Source organism: Daktulosphaira vitifoliae, unplaced genomic scaffold, assembly GCF_025091365.1.
Source record: "Daktulosphaira vitifoliae isolate Bord-2020 unplaced genomic scaffold, ASM2509136v1 Scaffold_2, whole genome shotgun sequence".
Taxonomy (NCBI): domain Eukaryota; kingdom Metazoa; phylum Arthropoda; class Insecta; order Hemiptera; family Phylloxeridae; genus Daktulosphaira; species Daktulosphaira vitifoliae.
The window spans coordinates 26,074,285-26,101,114 of NW_026099573.1; the positions used below are offsets into that span (position 1 = coordinate 26,074,285).

Consider the following 26,830-nt stretch of genomic DNA (forward strand, 5'->3'; position numbering starts at 1 on the left):
CACTTCACAATACATATTTCTCTCGAAAAATAATATTTTTAAATAAATAAAGTAATTACGTAAAAATTATTATATTTATTATCCAAATTATTAAAATAATGTATAATTGTCATTTATTTTAAAATAAGTATTAGACGTATTCTTTTAGAGTTACATTGGACTTTTAAGCTAAATCAAAATGTTTTCATTAAATTAAATTATAATAATTGTACGCGAAAAAAAATTATGTCATTACTCAATATTGATTATTAAAAATATTCTATATATTAATATTCTATAATTTCTATACAACTAAAAAAAATTCTTTTATAAACTATATATAGTATTCGTAAAAATTGAAATATAACATAAAAGTATGAAATAATTATTCAATCTATATAATGTAATCAATTTTAGCTCAATTATTTTATAACGACTAAAAAACATGTATAAATGGTCCAAGATTTAATATTCATCAACCATAACTATAAAGTTTAGTTATTTATTTCAATATTCGACCCTTACGCCAAATTACTCTATAGTTTTTAATTATTTTGGCAAAAGACCATCACATACCAATTAGTTAGGCCTGATTAAGTTGTTCGTAGAATCTAAACGCTGATTGAATGTTATATAATTCTTTGTACACTGTTACCCCCCCCCCCCNNNNCCCAAATTACGGTAGAAGTATAATGTGTAGTTATAATATTATTTCTAAATAAAGTAACACAAAATGTAATTTTGGCTCTTCCAACTGAAAAATACTTAATGTGTTTTGGAGTAAATTACCATAGGATACACATTGTTTAATTATAAGTAAATAAAAATTTGTGAGAGTATATATTTGAATAAATTTTTACTCATCCTTGAAATGGTAATACATATAGTTATCATTAAGTAATTTGGATGAAAAAAAAATGTGTGTCTGTATTTAATACTTTTTAACATTTGTAAATATCACCAATTTGCAACTGATATCTTATAAAGAGACTAGATATTCTAATATACACCTGAATTTTGTACAATGACCACAACATGTCATAAAAGGAGGCTGTTTACTTCTTTTTTTCTCGCCTTTATCACAACTGATCGGCCAGTTGATTTACAAATAAAAATTGTGTATTTCTATGTATTTCAAGTACAGAGCAAATAATTAATATTATTTTATAAAAACGTTGTTGACTGCGTCAACGATGGAAGAGGCAACAATTACGGCGTGGAGTGATGATGATGCGGTGGTGGTGAAGAGGTTCGTCGAGGGGATGATTGATGTGAACCGTGCCTCGTGCCCCGTGTTCCCCTTGTACCCGCCGCTGCATGTGAGCATACGGGTGATTTACCAACAAAAGAGGGGATGAACAGGCGCGGGTACAAAAAAGATGAAGGGAAGGGGCAACTGAGTCCGGGCGCCGGCCGGCCGGCGACGGCGGCTCAGCTGCGCCCTCTTTGCCATTTACAATAATACCACTCGACAAAATGTGTATGTGTGTGTGTGCGTTTTGAAAACGACTGGCAGCGCTGCGAGACGGCTTACCCGCTGGTAATACAGTCAGTGTTAATGTTTTAAGTATAGTAGTTTGAATACTCTATCTGCGAGCAACGGGCTTACGGTGTGTGTTATGTGAATGGCGACCGGCGGTATTTCGTAACCGTCACGAATTTAATTTAATATATATATTTTTTTTATATTCATTTTTTTTTCCTCAATAGTTCGTGTCAATTTATCGTGCCCGTGCTCTATTCGTGATCGACTATCATATTTGTTCAATTGGGTAAATATTTTTTTTCATGTAACGCGCGTGCTGTGATCATATACTCCGGTGCATGTCGCACTCGTCATTAACACTTTTTGTTATTGATTTCGGTAATTACTGCCATCGTGTTTGCTGTCGTGCTGTCGTTTCGATTTCTTTGCCACCGAAGGGTCTACCTTAACTATCACGACCGTTTGCTGGCCGCCATACGGGCAGCTGATACCTTTTTGCTACCTCTAGGCGCATAGCAGCTGCCGCCGTAAAAAGAAGAAAAAGAACCAAACTGACTACACAGCAGCAGCAGCGATTGAACACAATAATATAGCACAACATGTCGGCCGAAGAATGTAGTCGACGTCTTCCGCAGAAATCCGGCAAGAGGCGATCGACGATTGTTTGCACTGTATGGATGTTCGTCTTACTGGCACTGATATCAATCGACAAAGGTAAGCGCAAGTATGACAATAATAACAATCATAATCTAATGAGCAACTCGATACATTTGAGTAACAGTAGTAGTAGGTAATAGGTTACCCGTCCGACATTGATAATGCACAAGGTGTTATTTTTCGGCGGTACAGTGTTCCGTTACGTTTAATCGGCCCCCGTTATATCGGATTTCGATGGTTTTATCTAACAACGTTACTACTGTTATTATCGTCTGCCGTTATCTTTCAAAGCACAAACGATAAATCCTACAGAAGTAATTTATTGGCCCTGTACACACACGNCTAACAACGTTACTACTGTTATTATCGTCTGCCGTTATCTTTCAAAGCACAAACGATAAATCCTACAGAAGTAATTTATTGGCTCTGCACACACACACAACTGTTATGAAAACGTCGGCCATCTATGATAATTATTTGCCTGTGCCGCCCCCAAAAAGTAAAAAGTACGGTTGGGTCACACGCCGTTGAACCGACATCCGACTGTAGTTTACCGTAAATTACTAGAGTAACAGACACATACAAAAACATCGATCGACTGTGTAACTTCTATACGCTACGCCTAAGTAATTTCCCTCCCAAACAAAACGGATAGTAATAAAAATCTACACGGTCGTCGCCCTTTAACGAAATGCCAGTTGATATTGAAAACCCGCAACTAGGGTGGCCCGTACGTTCAATCTGTTAACGGGGTTAACCGTGTTCACTTATTTCTGACAATAATAACGACAATAATATTCTTCACGTCTGTGTCGAGGCAGTACGTTCTGTTAATCGATTAACGGTGCGAATCCCACAGGGAACGTCGTCGACTGTCTCCGATCATAAACCCTAAGTATCGCCGTTATTGCGGCGAGGAGGTGGCGCTGACGCGAGTTGCCACGAGGAGGAATGTTTGATTAATGAACACCAGGGGTACTGTGTATTATTTTTGGAGATTTGTACAAGAAAACATTGCTATAAATAAAGCCGAGTCGAGAGGGTACAGAAATCACTGGAAAACAAATATCATATCCTCTGTGACAGAAAAGAGAAAAAAAACCACCGGTCGGCTTCTTTGTACCAGTTAGCGTATGTGTGCATGTATGACCCTCTCGGATTATATTGTCGAATCCGGTACACCTGTGGGATGCTGTGCGGTGACCGCGTGACCGTGAATTCGTAAGTAGCCATGACCACGGTTGGGTTTTCGGCATTCATTACTTTCTTCGATATTGGGCACCAATTTTTTATTATTTTTTTTTTATAACTAGTGCACGTGTAGTAGCGTAGAACGGTCCCGACTGTCTCGTTGGAATAATATCGTCTTAATTCGATTCATTTCGACCAATTAAAAGCAAAACGCAAACTGAACGCCGCTCAGATAATATAAAGATCATTATAGCCCTCCATCTCAATTTATTGGTCGACCGAATAACTGTTTATGTTGTTACTTAATCGAACGCCACGGACGTCGGGGTCGCGACCTCCCCCGAACAACCCATTGTCACCATTAAAAACTACTGCCTTTTTTTTTTATTTTTTTTAATCGCACTCGGTTATATTCTTCACATATACGTCCGTAATTAACTAAACAAACAATGCGCTGGGTTGTCTCAATTTGTCCGGGATTAATTGTTATCGTGTTTTAACGTCCCGTATAATACGTACACAAACGGTTTTTGTGTAGGTGTATTACCCTCATTATCTGATTACTTTATTATAATAAACCCAAATCTTAGCTTCAAGTCCTCGACGATGAGCCGTAGCGATGCAACACGCGCTCTTCTATTTCTACAAACATACGCTGCATTCTAGATTCTACCAGTGTATATGTTTATACATACACCAACACATACATATTTTTTACAATGTATGTTTAAAAATAGAGTTCTCCGGTGCCTCTGTCGGCTCGATGCTGGCGAGCTACAACAGCAGGCGACGACACAGAAAATGTGCACGATGACGGTAGCCAAGCGAGGGTGTGGCGACCGCCCTTCGGCCAATAATAATAAAATAATAATAATAGTAAAGTGTAGTTGTATATGTGTAACCGGTAAATGAAGCTTTTTAATTTTTGTCTTCTTCTTCAGGAATCCCAATAATTTCTCTTCGTGCGATTGCACTCAATGAGCCCGTATAGTCTCCTATTATTATTCTAATGTATTCTATCGCGTTTGTATCCCATTTCTCAGCAGTCGCATCAACCGTTTCATAGTTTTACATACATTCACACACTATACACAGAATGAAACAGCCGCTCCTCGTTTTCATTGTTACGCACGATTATATTAATTTTATAATAATATGGGAGTGTGTTTTTTGGGAGACTCGGAGGGGAAAAGGCCCATTAGCGTTCAACTACCGTTTTATACCAGCCCTGTCGTCGAAACCATCTTTTTGATAATTATAATAATATTAATAATAACACATTGCGGTTCAACACACCTCGGCGACATCCGACACGGAGGCGACGGACGATGACTAATATAATAATATCTCTTGATGGACCGAGAAAGGACTGAACGGCAATGTAGTGGTGAAAGAAAAGAGTTTTAAAATAGCAGCGCACATCACTCTCTGACGAGACTTCTATTACTTGATTGCATGTTTATTATACATAAATGCATCGCGCGCATGTATTACTGTTATGTTTTTTTATGACATTACATAGCGGCGTATGTGTGTGTGTGTGTGTGTGTATCCATAGCAAGGCGTGAAAAGAACCGGAACTTAGCCCGGGCGCTTGCCGTCGTAGGGAAATGTCACCGGTGCCCTACCTATCATTTAATAGGAAAATGCTTTCAAGCGAAATTTTATTCTGGTGTGTGTTTACAATGAGTGAGCAATGGCTATTAATTTGAGCATTGCATTATCATGCAGATAAGCATACAGCTAAACCACACGACAAGGAAATCATTCATTAGTGTGTTATTATTACAGACATTTCCCTTGTTTACTTTGTTGTTTTTCTGTGATTTCAAGATTGGTCCGGTTCTCGACGGCCGCCCAAGAAGGCGTCCTCGGGGAGACTGCCGTGTCGAGCAGGACAAACGGAAATTAATGGGATGGTTTTTCTTCTGCGTTCACTGAGCATACGTTTGTCGCGTACTAACAAAGTCAAATTGACCTCGGGCAAATGAATTGAATTGTTTGTATCGGTCGACTTGAGTTTTTTTTTTTGTATTATTCGTAGCCCTTAGGATCCAACAATTTACTCTGTGGTTACTTTTCGGTTGCGAGGAACAAGTAAATCGTTTACTCCCCTTCACCGCCACCATGTTCGTGTACTTCAATACTTTCAACGATGAATACTGTAATTCAGTTAATAGGTAAAACATTTTTATTTTTTTGTTGAGTATCGAATGATCACCGGTCGGGTGTGCGACGAGGAATTCCGGTGGTTACAAAATGATGTTTAACGTACCGAGTAAACGAATGCATTGGTCACGATCGTGTGGATTAATTAAAAATCAAAACGTTTGAAAAAATTACACGTGTTTTATCAGTCGTATGGTCGTAGAATTTACAGCAAGTGTACACTTTGGTACGCCATTCGGCTGAAATGAAACGTAACAGATAGTGTCCGGTAATTATAATTTACTATTTTTGATATTTACAAGAAGTAGAAAGCGAGTATTTTATTTTACAGTGTACACTGAGACCGAACGTGATATCGCGGGGAACGTTAGAATGAGTCGAGGGGACTGGTTTTTTTCTGGCCAGAGCAACGGGTGTATACATATATTAGTGTTTTATTATAATATAACAACATTATGATATATTTATGTATACCACAATAATTTAATTGTTATTACTACTAAATACGGTTGGAAGACAACCGCCCACGTTTATTTTCGTTTTATAAACTGTGAATAATTAATTGTTATTATTTAAAAAAAAACGTATCCGTCGCCTGCTGCCGGAAATATTGTGAACGTAGTGAGAGTGCCCGACGGTTGTTTTTTCTCTCGGGGAAAATAACGACCACGACGACTAACGTTCGGTATTTTTTTGTGTTTGTTCTCCGTGTACGTCTCGATGCCATAAAACAATTAACGCCTCTCGGAAAAACAATATTAATAACATTATTGAACGCAGTGTGCCGTGTACGATGTCATACACGACCGGGTGGTCTTTGCCGGATCAGAACAATAGTCGAGTAATTTGTATTATTACAACTATTATGTGCTCGTGTATTTGGAAAACTGAAATAACGTCGAACGCGCCCTCGAGTCGTTTCTGTCGTCGACTCGCGGTCGTTATTGTTTCCTCTCACAAGACCGAACAACAATAATAACGAAAAAGCACTAGTACAACACATTTTATGTAACGTCGTCGTTGACTGAGCGGTGTGTAACCGATCTGCGGGTACGCCCTTGACACTGCATGTTTTTTGGCTAATGAAAATCCAACAGTTTGTTTCTATAATGGTTTTTTGTGTTAGCGAGCAACATCAGGGACGATTACCATCTCGACATTACACTCGAGTGCACCGCCGGCACGAGGTTTTTTTCCCCGTGTGTAATTTATGCGCGTACCCTTTTATATGGACCGCGTTATTGCCATGGTGGCGCCCCTACGGCGTTAATCTCCCTCCTGTTGGGTCTTGACAATACAATTACATTTCGACCACGTCGCCAACACTCCCAAATCGATTCCAGACGAATCACAATATCCGGTCGTCACGTTGTCCTATGTGCATCATCTCGGCCAGATGCTGTACCGGCTACCGTGACGACCATACTAATAATTACGTATTAAACGTACACTACAATTTGTGAAATGCAACTAAACACATAATCACTTAATACGTTATTTTTGTGAATCCGATAACGAATCCATGTTATAATTATACGGTTTACGTAATAAACAATAATAATAATAACACGGGCAGTCTGTAATTGAGTGCAAACGACCGTGTTTTAAAAAAAAAAAACTGTTTTATTATGTCGGGTTACGTTGGCCGCGGTGGTTTATCTGCGCCGGCCGAGTGAGTACCGCGAGATTACACGTGTACAAACCTTGGCCGGGGTAATTATACCCCAACAACGGTCGACTTAGTGAGGGCGCACACAACAGAAATGTTCATAAATACGTGCTTTTCCATGCGCCGGCGGTTCCCCCTTTTCAAACCAATAAAAGGTACTAGGCAATTGTTGTGGTGATAATTGAATGCACACCCAGCCGACGTTTGTTAAATAAATACAACATTATCTCGATCAATAGAACATTTTTTATTGCCGTAATAACGATAACCGTTTAATCAATAAAACAATAAATTAATAATACCGAACACTTTGATAGTTGTAAAAAGTAAGTTATCTGCGCGTAATCGATGCGTGTCTTAACCCCTTAACCTTTGATTTTCAATACACTAAAAACGGTCGAGATACTCAACAGTGAAGTCCAAACGATATTTTAGTGATACGTTTTTGGGTCGGTATTCCGTGGCAACCCTACGGTGATATTATTTTTATTGTTTACAAAGTTGTTTTTTGAAAGGGGCAAAGACGTACGTTATCACTTCAAAGTAACGGTGGAGCTCAATACTCACCTCGCCGTCTAGTTTCTAAATTATTTAATTTTTACAACGGACATTTTGTGTAGCCTTCAATTGGTTGTTGGATGTTGACCGTAGTGTATAAATTATAAGATTGAGCATTTCGTCGAATCGCCGTAATGATTTAATTGTGCGTAACGAAATTATAGTTTTTTAACAATTTTTTAAAGAGTGGTGTTTTAAATAATGAAAAACTAGACGTGTCAAAGCCCGGATTCTCAATTAATGGAGACATTGTTTTCGGTACACTAGCGTCGTTCGCATTAAGCAAATATAAAACGTGTTGTGATTTTTTTTTTACATGGCCATTTACATATGTTACGTTCAATTTGACGATAATTAATTTTGCACTGGTGAATTTTTTCTCGCCATCGGTTGTGTAATTTGTAAATGTGTTTTTTTTTCGAATTCCGCTGTATTTATTGTTAATTGCGCTCGAATTTCCTGTACGTTCTCGCCTTGTTCCTGTCCGTAGTGTTGTTACAAATAATTGTTATTGTTGTCGGTTCGAATTTTCGCCTATCGTGCTGTTCCCCTGTAATACAACTCCTTGCCGCGCGTATTCAGCTCGTCAATAATTATTCTCATTGTGCGCATTTTGAATTCGGTTGACTGTTTGAGATTCCATTCATGTTCGCCGCCGAATTTTTTATCGTCTCTCACTTGAAAGTTCACAACGCATCGACCTCCTGTGCCGATCGGCAATTTTTACCGCGGCGCACAACGATAATTGTAATTGAATTGCACTTGCTGTCGACGATACCGCGAGCGCGTTCACCGCGGCTGTAAAAAATCTGATTTATCTTGTACGGTTAGACATCATCCATGTCGGTCGTCTGTGATGGACGCGGCCGTGCAATACCAATTTCTAACGCTCGGAACAATACGCGTGTGAAACAATTTATGTGTAACGCGTCTGCCGCGTTTCAAACAGATAAAGCCGCGTAAAAATAACACGGTTTATTGGCTTCCATCTGTAAGCGCTTAATTATTTTAAATAAACAAGCGGCAAAAGAATTCCACTACGGTCGATAAATTAGTACTGATATGATATGTATGTGCATTTTTATCTGGTACGCTATTGATTTATTGTTGAGCATAATGTATTCCGTTTGTGTGGGGCATAGTGTGTTGTGTGTGTTGCCGCGGCGATTGTATTTAAATTCGTCTGGAGATTTCTTCTATCAAACGCACGACGGCCCGAGCACACGGGTTCACGTACGGGCAGTTCTTTTCAGCCTCCTCATCCACAATAATAATAATAATAATAACTGTATAATAATACTTAATCCTGGTAATAACTCCTCCGGGTCGAAGGCAGCCGTGTCGCGTTCGTTTAGCACGTGCCGTCCATTACCGCACAGACTCTGTTGTACAACATAATACGATATCACTCAGCGATCATTCGTCCGCCAAGTCATGACGGCCTTAATAACCGCCATTATGTATTTATCGTATTCACCGTCGAGGGGATTTAGAATTATTAATTTTACCCGAACATCGACGCGTTCGGGACGTGTGTATTGGCCTATTAGTCCATACGAGATTCGACTACGTTAATTATACGCGGCAATAATTAAAACTGTTCGTGTACGCGGGCGAACACACGGTGCAGGAGAAGTGCCAGATGCTTACCGAGTGATGTCATAACTCGAAACCGCATAGTGTCGTCCCTCGCACATTATAACAATAATAATGTATACCACGCTACGTTTTGACGTACTCTGATGGTTTAGTTTATAGTGTGTGTGTGTGTGTGTGTGTTCAATTCACAAACGTCTCCCCCGAACAGACAACTCCTTACAATGTTTGTTTTCCAACCAATGTTGTGACATTTCACCCTTTTTTCACCCTTCTTTGCCTTCATGAGTCAATGTTTAACCTTAATTACTACGCGTTGAGCGTTTTTTAATACAAGTGCTCTGTTATACGTTCATCGTGACATTGTATTGCGTGCGACTATTTTCGCTTGGCTAGTTCTTCGTTTAATACTTTGGTACTCGTTACTATTTTATTAACCGTCGTACACAAGTGTGTACTAAAAAATTCGTTTTGTAACGTTCAGCGATCGTATCTTATCTTTACTCTTCCGAAAGTAATTGTAATTATAATAACGAGTACAAATTAAAAAGTACTCTGGAACTTAATTTTCTCGTGTTGTTGTCATCATACGAATTTCAGTTGTTGACCTTTTTCAATTTTTACAATAACCGTGTGATTGATGAGGAACATGATCAGTTTTCATATTTTACTCCAGCGTTGTGTTTTTTAACATTTCCGTTATTAGTAATAGTTAATAAAAATGACCACATGTCAACACCGCACAGTATCGGCGCCATTTGATGGGGTGTTCAATTTTGCGGTTGCTCTTGGAAGTATTCGTGTTTTTTATTTCACATACAGTTCTACGTTGCTGTTACGTTGGACGCTTTACGTTTCACATGAAAGGTCAGACGGTTATCTAGTCGACGGTTTTCATCGCAAATATATCGTCTCTTGTATAATAAAAAACGCCTATTACCGTTGAGAGAACAAACACACGCACTGAAAACAAAAAATGAATACAGTGGTCCTTTCGTGCGTTACGCAATCCTCGTTCCGACATGTGCTGTAAAACCGAAATGCAATAAAATACTAAGTAATGTATGTATGCGGGCCGTCGGGGGGCATATGGCCGGCAACCGATGCCTAGTCGTTTACATATTGTACGAAGATTATTCGGATGACATCACCGTCGTCTCTACAGTCGTGATCTCACGAGTGTTAACCTTCGGCAAGGCGATCTTTTGAACGGAATAATATTTTTTTTTAACACTCGGCGTGTTTAGCGAAACGACTAGCTGTGGGCGCGGCAGCGGTCGTGCAGGTGGCGGCGGTTCACGTGGAAAAAAACCATAAAACCAACAAAGCCACTCGTTTGACCGGTACGGCCGGCCGCAGGAAGAATTTATCTGAAACAACCGGAGGCCCCGTTCTTAGCCAACACCGTTGTCCATGTGCGGGGTGCGGTACGTCCCGAGCGTCTTTCGCCCTGCGTCTGCACAACAATAAAACAACCCTGTCCACATGACGCGCGCGCCGAAAACAATAATGCCCTCGTGTCTGCGAACACGACCCGCAACCACCGCAGTAATACAATTAACGCTACTTTGCCGGCACCGAACTGTGCGCGTTCTCACAGACCGATAGAGCCACGACGGCACATGTTTTTTTTTGTCCGTCCGACGCGACGAATTGTCTCGAACAGACGGCTCTTCAACAAATTCGATTGTCGCCGAGAATTTTGTCTGGCCGCGAATCGATACAACGCGTTTTTGTCAAAGTGTTGCGGCGCAGCTATAGTTTCTGTGCGTTACGAATTAGTACAATGTGTCGATATTGTAATGTGAAGTTGTATTGCGCGTGCGCGCCATGGTTCGCTCCACTGGAACACGTGATTACACTGCGGTGTTTGACACTGTGTATACATTATGTATGTGTATGGCGGTTCCAGCGAGTGTGTGTGAGCGGCCGCGAGGAATGTAGCCGAAACCGAATTTCGACATAGTCTTTTTACTGAACATCATATCACATTATTATATACCTATTATGTGTACAATACAATATCGTGTCTCGCTCCGTGTGAGCCGTAGGACGTTGTTGTTGCTCGGGCGGGTGGCAGACAGAGTAAGGGGAAAATGTGTTCGGACGCGGAATAATTATAAACGACACGTCTGTTGGGCAGACGAAAAGATTAAAAAACCGAATGCATACGAGCGCAATGGAAAACATTGACGGTTTTTTTTTGCTTCTCTCAATGAACGGATCGTTGTTGGCACTACGGCAGTATATTATAAATATAACGAGACACCGTCGTGTATCACATATAGACCCGCGTGGGGGCACAATTCATTGGTATGTCTGATGCGAGTTTTTTTTTTTGCGCGTTTCTCCGCCGACCCGGTGACATTTGCCAAAAAACATCGGTTTCGTTAGAGTTTAAGATCCGTCGAAAAAATATTAATAACAGTTCCTTTGACGGTTAGCAGCCGATCCACTGTCGTTACATTGATATTGCACACGAACGTCGTCGCCATTGATTTGCGAGTGTGTACGGAAAGATCAGACGGACCGATTGTCACGGTTGGATTTGTCGTCAGGGCTTTGTCACATGCGCGACATACTGCGGAGAAATTCTGCACGGAGCCTTCCTAGATCACCACTTGGGTTTTAAAAATAAACCGTTGAAAAAAATTCGCTAAAAACTAATTTGTTCGCGCATGTAGTGCACGCGGAGTGAATAATACGTTTTTAACGAGTTGCCCGTTCCACATTTAACTGGCACGCGTATCTGATGCTTTCCGATATTATTATCAGCGGGGCTTAAATGCTATTCGAGATAGTCATTTCGAAGCCAATATTTTCATTTGATTTACAGCGAGTTGTTAAAAAATAAGTAAATTCCAATGCAATTTGAACTCGTATGTGTATTTACTTCCCATAATTTCACTCTTCCACATAATCACCGTCCGGCTTTCAATCTTATCCAATTTCGAACTGTTTGATGATATTTTCATTCGTGTGTTAATGTATACTATTGTCGTACATTAAAATGCGTATACATGACAGTAAAGAGCGTTTTAATTGAAATACACATCGCACTCCGTAGTCTGATAGATGTTATTTCCAGTTTATGTGGTCTAAAAAACTATAAAATGCATAAACGTATGCAGCCAACGTCGAGGTGGAAAAATAATAATAACTCTAATGTATTCCGAAGCACACAATCTCAAGAATTACATCTAAAAAATCTTGTGTGTTCCAATGAATGAATATACAAGTCAAACGAATCAACTACACTGGTTTTTTCCTTAAACGGTTTGTAAATTGAGCGCCATATCACAGTGTGCGTATACTCGATTACAAAAAAAAACCATAACATCCGGTTAATCGATCATCTGTTTTTAGTTGCGTTAAAAAAATCAATTACACTATACAAGGTGTTTTGAAATTTGATTTATTTTCACGTTTTCGTTAATGGATACGCTATGAAAAAATTGTCATTGCCAAACAATATAGGTCATTAACAAACACCTTTTTTCATCCCCTCGTTTTTTTTTTGTTACCTGGTTATGCTACTATGTTTCCTACATTTAACTAATTCTACAGACCCAATACAAACAACAATAGAGTTTTTAGCAAATAATACAAATGTCGACCCTCACAAAACCAACAACAAACACTCGAGAATCCATATATTTCATTAAACTGAGTGTATAGAAGCGATTTTCCAAACACTCAACGCAAATGTGGTTATTTGCGTTGAAAATTTCAATTTTTTTTTTATAATTAACGATCGAAGCAGTTGCCAACCAGGCCAAGCCATGCGTAGCCATTAAGTACAGAATGTTTAATTATCGTGCTCAGCTCACAAATAATTATCAGTCTGATATACAGGTTTTTACTATTATGTTTAATGAGCAGTCAACAATGTTCAACGTTGTCTTCGAATCTTTATTGGAAAAGAAATTACTCAGTGTTAATTCAATGAAAAATTAGGGTCAGCTGTGTTATACACAGTATGCCTATTTTAACTATGATAACGTGTGAACAGTTTTTATTTCTGCATTCAATTATTATGTGCTTCTCCGGAATTTTGACAAAGTCACGCGCGTGACTGAGCAAAGACGACTGAATTTGGCTGCACCTGCAACTTGCCAATCATTTTAAGTAACGAGTGCATGGAAATAATGAAGTGTGATGTCAGCATACGAGATTATTGCATGTAGGTTGACGAGATGTTCGTTTGAAAACAATAAGTTTGGTTATCCTAAACCGATTATGCGTCATTCGACCTCGGATGTGATGAGATGTTGTTACCAAAAAAAATATCATATTATTTTTTTCTCGTTATCTTTAAAAGTATTACATGATATTTGCAGTCGGAGTGCAATACTCGTCGTAAAAACCGACCAACCTACAATATAATAATAAAAAATATTATCGTTTTCACCGATAATGAATATTACTTCAGTACAAAATGAGTTATTGCCTATTGGCCGTTGCGAAACACTGTTTTTTATGTATGCTACTCGAGTAATCCTCCAGAGTTATTAGTCATTACACACATTAATTAATTTCCATATTAATTATACTTATGAACGGCGATCAAGATAATCAGTCGGTTGCTGGCGGCTGCAGACATATGGATAATAAACGGATACACTGCGTTAATAAAACCGACACGTTCTCAAATAAGAGCTGCGCATTTCATTTACGCGGCACAGTGTTACTTGTATGATTAATAATTTTTATTATTGCTGTTGTTGTGTTTGTTTGCGATGGAAATGAGGCCGTAGCAACATAATACCACCGACGCAGTCGAAATCCAGCGAGCTTATCTAAAAAAACCTTCGAATGAGACCAAAAAACTTGAATAATATGTGTAAAAATTCACATTGCCGTTTAACAATCGAGTCGTTTGTTGAAATCTTCGCCTTGACAAATAGCGGTTAACCATTCAGTTATATATTATGTATGAGTATTGTGTTTGTTAATCTACATTTTTTTTTATCCTTCGCCAGACGTCAGACTATACGTGCGGATTTATTAATGATTTCCCTGTGACTACACTCGGCCGTATGGTTTTTTTGTATTATATTTTGTCTTTTTTGAAACGTAGGTCGTTGAACCGCCACATGATTTCGGTACTCTCCAGAGATGCGTACAAAGAGCATCGACCAATCGTTCCGACTGCGACGTATTCCGCCAGTGTATTGTCTCACATGTGTCGTTGTTACTATTATTGCCGTTATTAGCCCACCCCTATTTCTGTGCCCCAAACTTGTAATGCGCAAACCGAATATTGCATGGCAATCGTCAAACTAGAGGCGGAGGCAGTAATCAAATCAATCGTAAAGATAAACCATTAGCTTGACCTTTATTGACCAGCAGGCGTTTTCGGTAATTAATCGTTTAATTTCGCCGTGACGCAATCGGCGCGCATTTGTTATCGAGTAAAAAACGCGTATCACAATTTTCCGGGACACTTTTCTATATTTATCATCTCACACGTGCTCTTTCACACCCTCGTAAAGCAGCCAGAGTTCTATTTTTATGCTCCGCGTTCAACTCTTTAAAGGTCGCCATTACACGCTCTGTTAATTTTAACTCGTTATGGAAAGCCGTTCGGCCACAATAGGTGACCTTTTTTTTTACCACTCGTTAATTTGTTATTAGATTTTGATTTTAACGGCTCGCCTCTCCATGTCGTTACACACTAGTGTGTACACGTATTTTTTTATCGTGCAAGTATCGAATGGCAGCAGCCAACGCCCCGTCATTTACTCGTCTTCTTCTCCTTTTCCCTGTCTTCGTGTAATCCACTACGCCCAATGTAATATAATGTAACAACGGCGGATTAATAATCGCTTTTCGTCGGTGTTTGTTCGTCGTGGTTTTCGCTGCTCCGACCCCCTCGTCTCCACTCTCAAGTACACATGTGCTGTGTACTTATCACCTTTACGGCCAGGTAAATAAAGTGTGTACACAAAACGGTGTGTACTTACATAAAACTCGGTAGGTGAAAAATAGTAACTGTTAAAGGAAAGCCGAAAGAATACGGCGGCGGCAACGTTGTTATTGCGGCTAACCGCCTTCGTAAACTGCTAAGCCGGTGCCGAATAACCGTAAAAAACGTTGTTACGTTTCCATTGGATTTATAGGGCACGAGTTGTGTGCTATAAATCGTGTATGGACAGTGCACAAACCAAGGTAAGATATGCCTGTAGTTCACTGTATCATTGACTTCCCGAGAAACTAATCCGAAATCGTTGCTCGAATTGACAGGCCTCATCGGTTCGTGACTATTCGCGGGTACAACGCCCATTTTTTTTTTTTTTTGCCGGTTTGACTGCTGTGAACTGAATTTGGTATCGATTGCTTCGTAAAACGAGAACGAACGCCTCTGCCCCGGTTAGTCTAATTGATGTCCCAAGGAAACCTCGCCTAGTACCTTCAGTCTATCGCGTGTCGTTTCATTTGCCCCAAATGAATTGGAACACAATAGAAACGCCATTATTGTAATCGCGTTTTTTTCAAAGGAATATTTAGTAAGTTTATTTATTTTTAGTCCAAGGGATTATAGCAAGTCTTCCTAAATGTACACGGAAATATTTTTAGTAAAAAAAAATTTGTTTGAAAATATTTAAGACATTTTTTCACGGATTTCGTTATCTGTCAAACAACATGAACTAATATGCTATTTGACAGCGAGCGTTCTATACACGTAGTCGTTCCCATTTCGATATTATATCTACAAACAGTCTATCCAAATACGTGAGGCGGCCCACGAGCTACTAACGCAATAACTCTTCCCCTTAAATAGAAAAATCTCTAATGTTTCCTCGTATCCAGCGGCTGTCGTCGGGGACATTTAATTAATCAAAAATCACAGGAAGTGGATTATTGTAAATTAATGTCTTCGTATACCGTTTCGAAACACATTTAATGTTGTTTTTAGAAATAAAACTGGCGACAGTTTGTAGTAAAAAGAGTAATTTTAAGTACTTTAACATTTATATTTTTAATAACCCTTCGGGTCGTAAACAGGAGACATTTTACACTTGGCAAATAGTCAAAACAAACAATATAGGTTAAAGCGAATTTGTTCAGAATTTTTTTTTTTTAACGTTACGTTGTCTACTTTGGTTTGGAGGACACATCAAAAGCTTACTCAGCAAATTCTTTTCCATTGACTAGCACTAATAATTAAATTGATTGAATAGGTTTACATTTCACAATTATCGATTGTATCTCATCGCCTACAATCGTGTTGCACACTTATATTACACTCCGCACATATTACATTCCAATTGAGCACAATAGTTTGTTATTGGTTCTGAGGTGTTTTACATAGAAGGTAAATGAAAAACTGAGCTACGAAAGGCGTTTTCAAAACTGAGTTATTTAGTTGACTCGACTAACAAACATAAAAAAAGAAGTACATCGATAGACCTCGACGTTTTATAACCATAATCACTTACGACGTTGTACTAATAATTAATACAGACTATTTGAAATTCGTGTTTATGTTTCTGTCCAATCAAGTATATTATGCAATAAAAAAAAAACTCAATAAATAAACTACAGTAATTAAACGAATAAAAAATCAATGAATCATCAAGTGAACAAGTTTGAAATAATTTATAAACATAAGTATCACAAAATACCAGACATATTCATAAATAAAATTCTTTCATAACATAGCTAAGTTCATTTTTGAATCGTGTGTCTTTGTAGATAACGAAACCTAAATCCATTGATGATCTGTTTGTTTTTGGATGTTAATGAAATTCTTTATTTTATGTTTGCTGTTCTCTAAATCCCCTGTAGTGTGAAGAATATTTGAGATAAAAAAAAACGTCGACCAGACGATCTCTCTTATAAATAAACCTTTTAGTAGTCGTACCAAATTTTTAAGAATCTTTTTTCAGACAACTAAAATTGATAATTCAAGTTCTTTATATGATGATATATTGTTAGGGGCTTGTTTAATACTTGAGGATCTTGGTCAAAACCAAGAATCGGAAGCTACCCGACGTTTGCCTAAATATCGTCCCTAACTCCTTAAATGAGTTTTAAATACCTGTAGGAGACACAGGCAATCGTGTACCTTAGTGACAGGAGATAGATTATTAAATAAAATTAAACTATTGTTTTATGTCAACGACAAGGTAAAGTTATATTTTAGATATTCAGTAAGTATAAGTTATATATAATGTACAATACGTCTGACCTGAATCCTAGTACGGTTGGTTAGTAGGTATATTCAAGTGAGACGGAGTCGGTTGGCTATGATGACAATTGGCGATAGACGGGTCGCTGAATAAGACAAGTTAAGTTATTAATAATATAAATAAGACGAAAGTAATAGCATTAAAAACTATGTCTATAACGGCCATTAAAACACAGCTGCCCTTTGTTAGTTCGACGTCAGTAGCTCCGGACTACAGTTGAGTAGAATTGTCACATCAGCATCTCCCTCTATGCTAATTAATATGTATTACGAATTAAGTAAATGGAAATAAAACGTGTATAATATAAGTAGTAAGAACATAGTAATAAATGTTCTTACAATATTTATGTAAAAAAAAAAAAAACCTAGGCAAACTGATCGTAATAGAATCTAAGAAATTCCTCGACGTAGTATCACGTGTGTTTGGAATACATAGAAATCTCAAGTAAATCATCCGATCGGATCGTTTATCGCGCACGTCTGTCGGATGCCGAAATTTTATGATCGACGACGTCTCCACGACGGTCGTGACTATCATATAATTGAGATCCCGAGTCACCTTATAGGGAGAGACAAAGGACTGGTTTGCCGCCGACGCCTGTGCAACAATAATAGAAGCAGACACACACGGGGCCCGATAATAAATTATTTATCATTGTTATTATTATTATCACACGTTAGTGTGTGCATAATGGTTAATTACTATTGGAACAATCGTCATGCCCGCAAACATAACAATCATTGAGCTCATACATGTTGTGCCTAAATCAATGGTCATGTATGCTTAATATAACAACAACGATATAACGACGTATAGTGTACATACCAGTTATTATACGTTTGATGTTTCGCCGACGCCCACGCACACCTATTTTTTACCCATTTAAACTCTTTCTAACACCGTTACGATAATAAATTCTACGGTCGTGTGTTCAATGTGCGTTCATATTATAATTTTGGGCGTTTTGTTATTTTTCAGTTCACTGCCGACCGAATCAAGTAGGCAACGGAGATCAAAATCTAAACGACGACGAGGGATACTTGGCCGACAGTGATAACACTACTAACGATGAAGACGAAGACGGTACAATTGGAGGCGGTGGAAATCAACAACCATCAGTACCACCGACCATACTGACCACTGGACTTAACATAGAAGCTACAGAAGGCACGACTGTGAAATTACCATGCAAATTGAGTGAGTATTCATTGGCGTCGGTTATTTTTCGGGTTAAACAATATAGATTTCAAAATCCGTTTAAGAGTACGAGATCAGTTAATCTCGAAAATAAATGTGCAAGAAGAGGTGAATTTTCTCGAGTTAATGCTAAAATAAAACTAGTGTGTGTCTAATTGGTTGTAGTAAATAAAAAAAAGTTCATCAAAGTGAACCAACTAATTTATGTATGATAAGATAAGTCTTTAGGCATAATAACCGACTACTTTAAAGATAGACGTGAGATAAGGTTTGTAGGTATAGTAGTTTTATCGTTCTTGACATGTTGGTAGTAAGAGAAAGTTTTTTGAGTTACTAATTACTGTTTTTTTTTTAAGAAAAATTTTACAAGCAGAGGACAATTTTTCTTAAAAAAAAAAAAACATAATAATAAAAAGGTTCTTATTTAATCAGAATGTCAATTTTTGGTAATGTTCCTATTGTTATAAGGTTTAACTGTTACATTATTAATCAAAAGTATTCTCTTGTCTTTCAATACAGTGGTATAGTCAAGAGTTGGCTAAAGGGGCTATAGCCTACCCATATTTTTATTATTAAAATTATATAACTTAAACACTAGTAAGAGTATGCGATAAGTTAAAAAAAGTCTTTAACCTAAATAAAATTTCTGACTACTGATTCATTAATAGTGTGAATGTTTTTCAGACTATGATTCCGATACTGTCGCTACGTTGTGGGTCAACAACAATAAAACTTTATGCACTGAACAACACTGTTTTATGTTCAATAATAACCGAATAAAGGCGTTCAAGCCTCCAAATGAATATGGATACACTCTGGTTATAGAATCTGTCACTCCCGATGACGCCGGAGAATATTCGTGTCAGTTAAGCGTACCGGAAAAAACAAATATAACTCATACACTCCGCGTTACCCGTAAGTACAACATTCACTTAATTTTTAACGAACAGGTAAATTAAAACAATTAAACGAACCACGTGGACATCGATTTGTGTTGTTGATATCGTAGAAATTCGAGCTCTCATGTCCGGTCAGTTAATACTTTCAAAGAAATCCGAAAACATAAGGAGATATTAATTCGAACGAAGCGGCCAAAACCGTTTTTAACTTGAAACCGTTATACCGTTTATACTAAGGTTTCTTTATGTTAGTGATCTCTGTATGTGAGGTCCCGAATATCAGAACGCGATATTAATAGCACTTTTATGAAGACAAACCCCCCCAAAACATTGTTAGACTGTCTGTTTATAATTTTTCTAAAAAAACTATAATGACTTAATTAAAATTTCGTTAAGTCGGTCTGGAAGAAGTAACTGTCTTCTAGTTTCTTTTGATCCAATTAAAAATAACGCTTACCGTTTCTTTTAGAGCCAGCACGTATTACAGAAATAGATCCTAAAGTTACTAGCAAATTGGAAAGAATGAAGGGTGATCCGTTGTACCTTCAATGTATGGCTACTGGAAAACCTGACCCAACTATTATCTGGACCAAAGTAAGTGTTTTATAAAAATATTAAAATCCTTAATTATTTCGAATCGTTATTGTTGTGACTATTTTCGCTCGAGATTTGCTGATAATTAGTATGGTATTCATTAGTTATGTTGAAGTATCAATAGTTTTCTAAAATTTAATCTTCAAGGTCATCCAAACATTTAGGGTGTTTCATCGAATTTTTTACAGATGTCCCTTTTCAATTCTCAGGATAAACGATGTTGAATAGTCATAATTATACTCTTTGTGTAGTATTATCGTTAACCTCTGTTGTATTAGCTCCTGTTTGTCCTCTCAAGTTTCTTGTCCGTGATGTATCCATCATGTTTAAATTAGCTTTTGTTGTCATTACAATTTGAATCACAATACTATCATTTGTAGTCCAATAAGAAAACTCTTGTTGCCACCAACGAAAACGACAACACTACTATCATTATCTCTAATGGACCTGAAGTCCGGATCGAGTCATTGATGCCATCCGACGCCGGTTTCTATGAGTGCAAAACTGAGAACAGTCACAGTGCTGACCGAAAAGGTTTTCCATTGGAAGTTAATTGTAAGTGTTAAAACTCGTTTACTTTAAAACGTCTTGTTTCATAACGATTTATATTATTTTTAAAGATAAACCTGAAATTGAAGTGCCAAAAACAATTGTTAACACAGGAGAAACTTACACTGCCACCTTGGCTTGCATCGTTCATTCATTCCCAAAACCTAGGGTAAAGTACATCACTAATTATATGGGTGACCAATATGTTTTATTGGTTTACCAATAGAATTAAAAAAATCAATAGACACTGTTACCTTAAATATGTGATGATTTATAATAGGTGTCTTGGCTCAAGAATGATCAACCTATCGAGGTAATTGGAACGAGGGTTAATTCAAAGTATGAAGATTCGAGAGAGTCCGGCACAAACACTTACAAGTTGATAATCAAGCATATTAATTCTGCCGAAGATTTTGCCATTTATAGATGCCGCGCTGAGAACAAGCACGGATTTGTCGTAGGAGACCCAATCTTAGTAACCGGTATATTTCTTCTATAAAACGGTTTTAATATTATCTAAGTACTTATCAGTAATGTTTTTTCCATGCAGGTTCTCCGGCCAAACCGGTAATGGCTGAAACAAAGGCAGTGGATACCAACGAAGTCACATCGATTGCGGGCCGCAGTACACAAGTCATTTGGGTTGTCGATAGCTGGTCACCAGTGTTGGAATACCAAGTGGAATATAAACGACAACAAGTATGCAAACCTATGCTTTCACACGTTTGCATAATTTAACTTAAAATGTCTTTACATATTTTTACCGATAAACTTGCTTTGTTTATAGGATGATAAGTGGAAGGCTTTTGAACATCAGCCTCAAGTGCACGATCCCGAAAATCCGTCCACCGACGAACTTAAGTACCGCATTAACTACACGTTCACTATGGCCGATTCGGCTACTTATGTAGCCAGAGCCCGTGCCCGAAACGAAAAGGGTTGGTCCGAATGGTCAAACGATGCCATTTTTTCGGGTAAGGGAATATTAAAAAATAAATCTATAAAAAGAAACATGACACCTCTAGAATTTGTACATAACTTGTAATAAATGTGCGACTGTACATTTTTTGTATTTATAATGAAAATATTAATCATAATGATATTTTCTTCGCATGCATAATGTTATTTAATTCTTTTCTCGCTTTTTAATTGAGTTTTCTTTATTGTAATTTTGCACGCTTATATTATATGCTCTCTGTAGGTGGTATGGAAGACCCAAATGCCAACGAAATACCAAACCAAAACGGCGATAAAGTTATAAGTGAGTAGTTAGTTATGGTCTCTGGGCATCAATGCTTAAATTACTTTTATTTTTTTACGCCACGATAAAATTTTCATGTAATTTCATAATGAAAAAATCGATTGCACGTTGATAGCACAATGTCTATTAATTACATATTAACTTTACACGGTGAAGCGGTAGCCGAACAATTTGTTTAGACACTTGAGTAAACATTTTACTAGTTTTTTCATGGTAAAATTAATTTTATATTGTTGGGTTACACATTAACTTGATCACGTGTAGGTCTTTTATTGATATAATCTAATGATTGGTAGGTCATAAATTCGTGTCGAGTATAAGAAAACTTATTAATATTAAAATGAACAAATAATAACTTAAAAACAAGCAAGGAAATTGCCGCGTTTTCAAGGTATTTGGCATACGTGTTGATTACTCATAGAACGAGATGATATAAACACTTTATTTTTTTTGATATACTAGTGTGTCTATTTACTTTTTAAAATAAAACTTGTGTTGGTTTTCCATTTTTTGTCAGTTAGAGCTTTTTTTAAAGTTTTTGGTTTAATGATATAGAAAATAAATAATAATAGTTTTTTCAAATGTTTAAAGAATACTCTTAAAAATATATTTTAAGTTAAAATGTAAAACTTTATTTTCTTCGATGGTTTTATTTCTATTTTAAGTACGAAACCCATTAAAGAAGAAAATAGTAAATAAATATATCTTAATGTAATTAAAATATACACATGAAAAACAAAGTTTTTCGATCAATTTTTCTAAATTTATATTAATGAGTCATTTATATTACCAATTAAAAAACTTCAAAATTATAGGTCTTCTATCTGTGCACGTAAATTTAAAAATAAAAAGTAATAAAATTATTAATACACACTCATCATCGTAAATAAAACGTCTAATTATTTTGAAAGGTTACGGCACTTATTTTACTCATCATGACTGTGATGTCACTTTTATTATGTATTTTTTTATATAATACGCTATCGTAGAAAATAATTAATACTTGTAATAAGAGTTTGAATTTTCTGAGAAAAAAATAACTTTAGCTTCGATGAAAAGCTGAGAAGGTATAATTTTACTATGATGCGTTTTTTTATATTTTTAACTTTTTTAAAAATGACCGAATCAATATAATTTTTTTTTATAGATGCATGAGGTCTTTACCTATCATTTGATATATTTTTGTGAACATTTGACCCTTTACCCCAACCTACAGGAAGAGTTTCAAAATGGCAACTTTTTCACAAAAAAATAACTTTTGATAATATTTCAGAAAAACTGACACTGTTATATACACCTTAAATTAAATCTTATGTAATATATTTCATTTTGAAATAAAAAAAATTTGACCTCTGGACTTGTCTTCGCTATGAAAACGGATACCAAAATTAAACAAAAAAGTACGATTTCCGTGAAAAAATTATCGATTTTATATTTTTGAATTTATATTGCTATAACTTTTTAAAAAATGTATGAATCAATTCTGTTCTTTAACGATAAATACTTTATATATACCTCTTTCATTCGACATACTTTTTATTTTTATTTGCCTTTATACAGGGTGGTTCAAACTTTTAAAAATGCGTATAGAAAGTAGAATTTTTTCAACTTAACTTTTGAAAGTGTTCCGGAAATACTGAAAAATTTTTATATATCTTAAATTAAAGCTTATGTAATATACTTTAATTTGAAAAATAACTCCTTCGATTTTTATTTTATTTAGATTCAATAACTTCAATAAAGATTGAGGATCCCATCACTATAGTCCACCCTCGTGAGAAGAAAATTCTTATTCATATTAAAATTATTTAACTATATTATAAGTTTTAGCTTCGATGCAAAGCTGAGAAGGTATTTTTTTGTGACTATCATTTATTTTTTCTGTTCTACTTGACCTACTTTTTTAAACGATACGTCAAATGATTACAATTCGTATCTAGTTGAAGATATTATCCTCAAAATTTGAAAAAAAATTCTAATTTATCAATTAAATAGTTACTTATTCTATGTTCTACATACAGAAATTAAAATCGTTCATTTTTTATGTTTTCAAAGTATTTATTGACGAATCAAGTTTGATATGATAAGTTCAACTACAAAATTAAATAATTTTACTTTGTAATATCAGAATTTTTTTACTCTATTTGTGTGTGCTACTACTAGACTATAATATTCCAAATTTGTTGGTAACATGTTGCTATATAAATCATTTCTAAAAAAATGAGGTTTTCCTGAATTAACAATGGATTTTTACAATTACATTCTAATTTTATAGTACGCAATCAACTCAATTGGTTGATCTTTTTAATCTTTTAATAATAAGTAATAATGTTATAACTTAGAAGTGGTAGAAAAAGTCTAATTGCACATTTGAAAACAGTGCGAAAAATTGATTTAGAAAAGTATATTTTTGTTTTTGATGAAAAATCCTTGTAGTCCAGTGTATAAATCGTATAACTTTGTTATAAGTAACAAAAACTTTTTATTGGAAAGTATTGCATCAAGCCCTTTAAATTTTTATACGCGTTAAAAGTAAAGAAATATACAACTTTATTATTTTTATAATATCTCCGTAAAAATTACAGTATTAAAATATTGAATATTAATTTTATACTAAATTTAATTACTTTAATTATTATTTATTCATATATTATAATTATAAATCAAATAACTAATTGGGATAAAATTAAGGGAATAAGAGTTATTGTTGCTTTTGACATAATCTACCAATTTCTTAAAATTAAACAATTTACAGATTTGCATCGAAGCGTTTCTTATGATAGTAATTTTAATCACTGTTAGATATAATCTATATTTGTCCCAACTACACCACGTCCATACTGTGCCGCGACCCCACTGTGCTACCGTTTTTTTAGATTTTATTATTGTACGTTGAAAATTATTATTCTTTCATTTTTATAGTAAATTATATTATGCCCCCATAACAGTTTTATTCATAAGACACCCTCGTTTTCGACCCCTTTAATCTTAACGAGACATGTTGAATTACATATTCGAATTGAGATCCATTTATTTTTCTCATAACTGAGCAGCGATTACGTGGTTCACATGAATCATCAGGCAAAAGTTGGGCTTAAGCCAACTTCATTGATCATTCATTGGAGACGATTATTTTTGATAAATTTTATGATTTGACTGTTTATTTATTTTATGCGATTGGGATGAATCATCTAAAACAACAATCGCCAGGGGTGATCAACGAAAACTCTATTATTGGATTATTACTCATTGTTTTTTTTTACACATCGAAAAAGCTTTTAGAAATATTATATTACAAAAAATTTTTAATAAGCAGGCTAACGGTTTCGCACGATTTATCGATAATTATCAACTATTATTATTCCTATCAAGTTTTAAACAAATTGTTGTATCTATCCGGTAAAACTCTTTATTTACAAACCTACATGAAAAAAAAAAAGATAAATAAATATTTTTTTACTAACATTTGTTATTCTATGGTTGTTACAGAAGCGTCGACTTCAGATACAGCATCGTCAACGAGTTATTCAGCTGTTAATGTTTGCCTAACGATGGCGTTTGCTCTTTATGTGGCCCGACACCTAGGAACCAACAACGCGTGTTGAACACTTAAACACCATTTACCAGTAATAGTATAGGTTAACAATCTTTGACAGCTCCTGATATACTGTATTATTATATTTTACATGTTATGGAAAATAGGCAGAGTAGTACTTGTAAGACCATTAATTGTAATAATAAAACCAAAGTATCTTTAACGCGTCATCCACGAATGCCGTTCTATTGTAACTTGTTCTCGCTATTATTATTATTTTTATTATTATGATTATTAAATGTAATGTTTTTTTTTTATTTATTTGATAAAGTCATCGTATTGCTGTTTAAATTATTACTTAAGCTATGAAATTGTCCAAATGTGTTCCATATATAAGATACATAAAGATTTCAAGAAGAATATGCGAACTACTAGTTGCTTAGCTTTATTTTATGTAGCCTATGCATCATATAAATTATAGATAAATTTATTAAATTTTACAAATTGTAATTGACACCAGTAAGTGCCTCGATTTATTAAAATGCTTTATAAATTATTTTTATAAAAAACACTCGACTATTGGAACGACGAGCTTATAAAAATGTATTTTATATAATGAAATTATAATGTTATATTTTTAAAGCTTTTTACAATATTATAAGTATTTTTTAAACTTCATTCTAAAATAGCTTAAAATGAAACGCACAACAATATTGAAGTTATACCGCAAGTTATGTATAATTATATAGTTGTAAAATTTTTATTTTATATGTAAAAGATAATCAAAATTAATTATCAAAATGTATGATGCTTTAATGTTGTATATTAGCGTTGATTACATGTTTTTATGGATATGTACTGGAATTTATTAGTTATGCTATTTACAATTAGTTTAATATGTTTTATTATTATGTAACTTATATATAATATGTAAAATTTTGGTTCTATTTTTTAGTTTAAGTGTGATTTTTTTTTTTTTTTTGCTATGATATACAAAAATTATATCGCCAAAATTTACTACTATCTAGTTACTACTATTATACAACATTTGTGTATATCATAATATTTGCGTTATTACTATCATTATATTGGATATCTTAACTACATAGTTACTGTATTCAAATTATGTCGACAGGAACGTTGAATATATAAATAAAACTTTTAACAAATACTTCACTTAATAGTTTGTTTTTCTCACGTTTTATTATTGTATTCGGGATGCTCTGCTGTCAATTTAAATTATACACCAGACAGCTATATTAATACAACGACAGTCATTAATGTATTATTTTTAG

At 35.6% G+C, this 26,830-nt stretch overlaps 1 protein-coding gene across 2 annotated transcripts; it reads left to right on the forward strand.

The window, feature by feature from the left end:
- Positions 1-1,478: 1,478 nt before the first annotated feature.
- LOC126900006 (hemicentin-2-like) lies at positions 1,479-26,711 on the forward strand. Of its 2 annotated transcripts, XM_050675343.1 has the most exons (11): positions 1,480-2,179; positions 18,479-18,697; positions 19,382-19,612; positions 20,066-20,190; positions 20,571-20,745; positions 20,811-20,908; positions 21,020-21,221; positions 21,290-21,438; positions 21,527-21,713; positions 21,941-22,000; positions 25,490-26,711. In XM_050675343.1, the coding sequence occupies exons 1-11, from the start codon at positions 2,065-2,067 to the stop codon at positions 25,603-25,605; spliced, it is 1,677 nt and encodes a 558-aa protein (XP_050531300.1). In that variant the 5' UTR covers positions 1,480-2,064; the 3' UTR covers positions 25,606-26,711. The 2 variants fall into 2 exon arrangements, with proteins under 2 accessions (XP_050531301.1, XP_050531300.1); XM_050675344.1 differs by lacking the exon at positions 21,941-22,000 and having other exon boundaries at positions 1,479-2,179.
- Positions 26,712-26,830: the final 119 nt, after the last annotated feature.

Excerpts from the sequence above, each read along its gene's own strand:
- LOC126900006 (XM_050675343.1), top strand. The coding sequence starts at position 2,065 with ATGTCGGCCGAAGAATGTAGTCGACGTCTTCCGCAGAAATCCGGCAAG. Across the intron at positions 19,613-20,065 it reads TCATACACTCCGCGTTACCC|AGCCAGCACGTATTACAGAA; the intron begins GTAAGTACAACA and ends CGTTTCTTTTAG. Across the intron at positions 20,746-20,810 it reads TTTTCCATTGGAAGTTAATT|ATAAACCTGAAATTGAAGTG; the intron begins GTAAGTGTTAAA and ends TTATTTTTAAAG.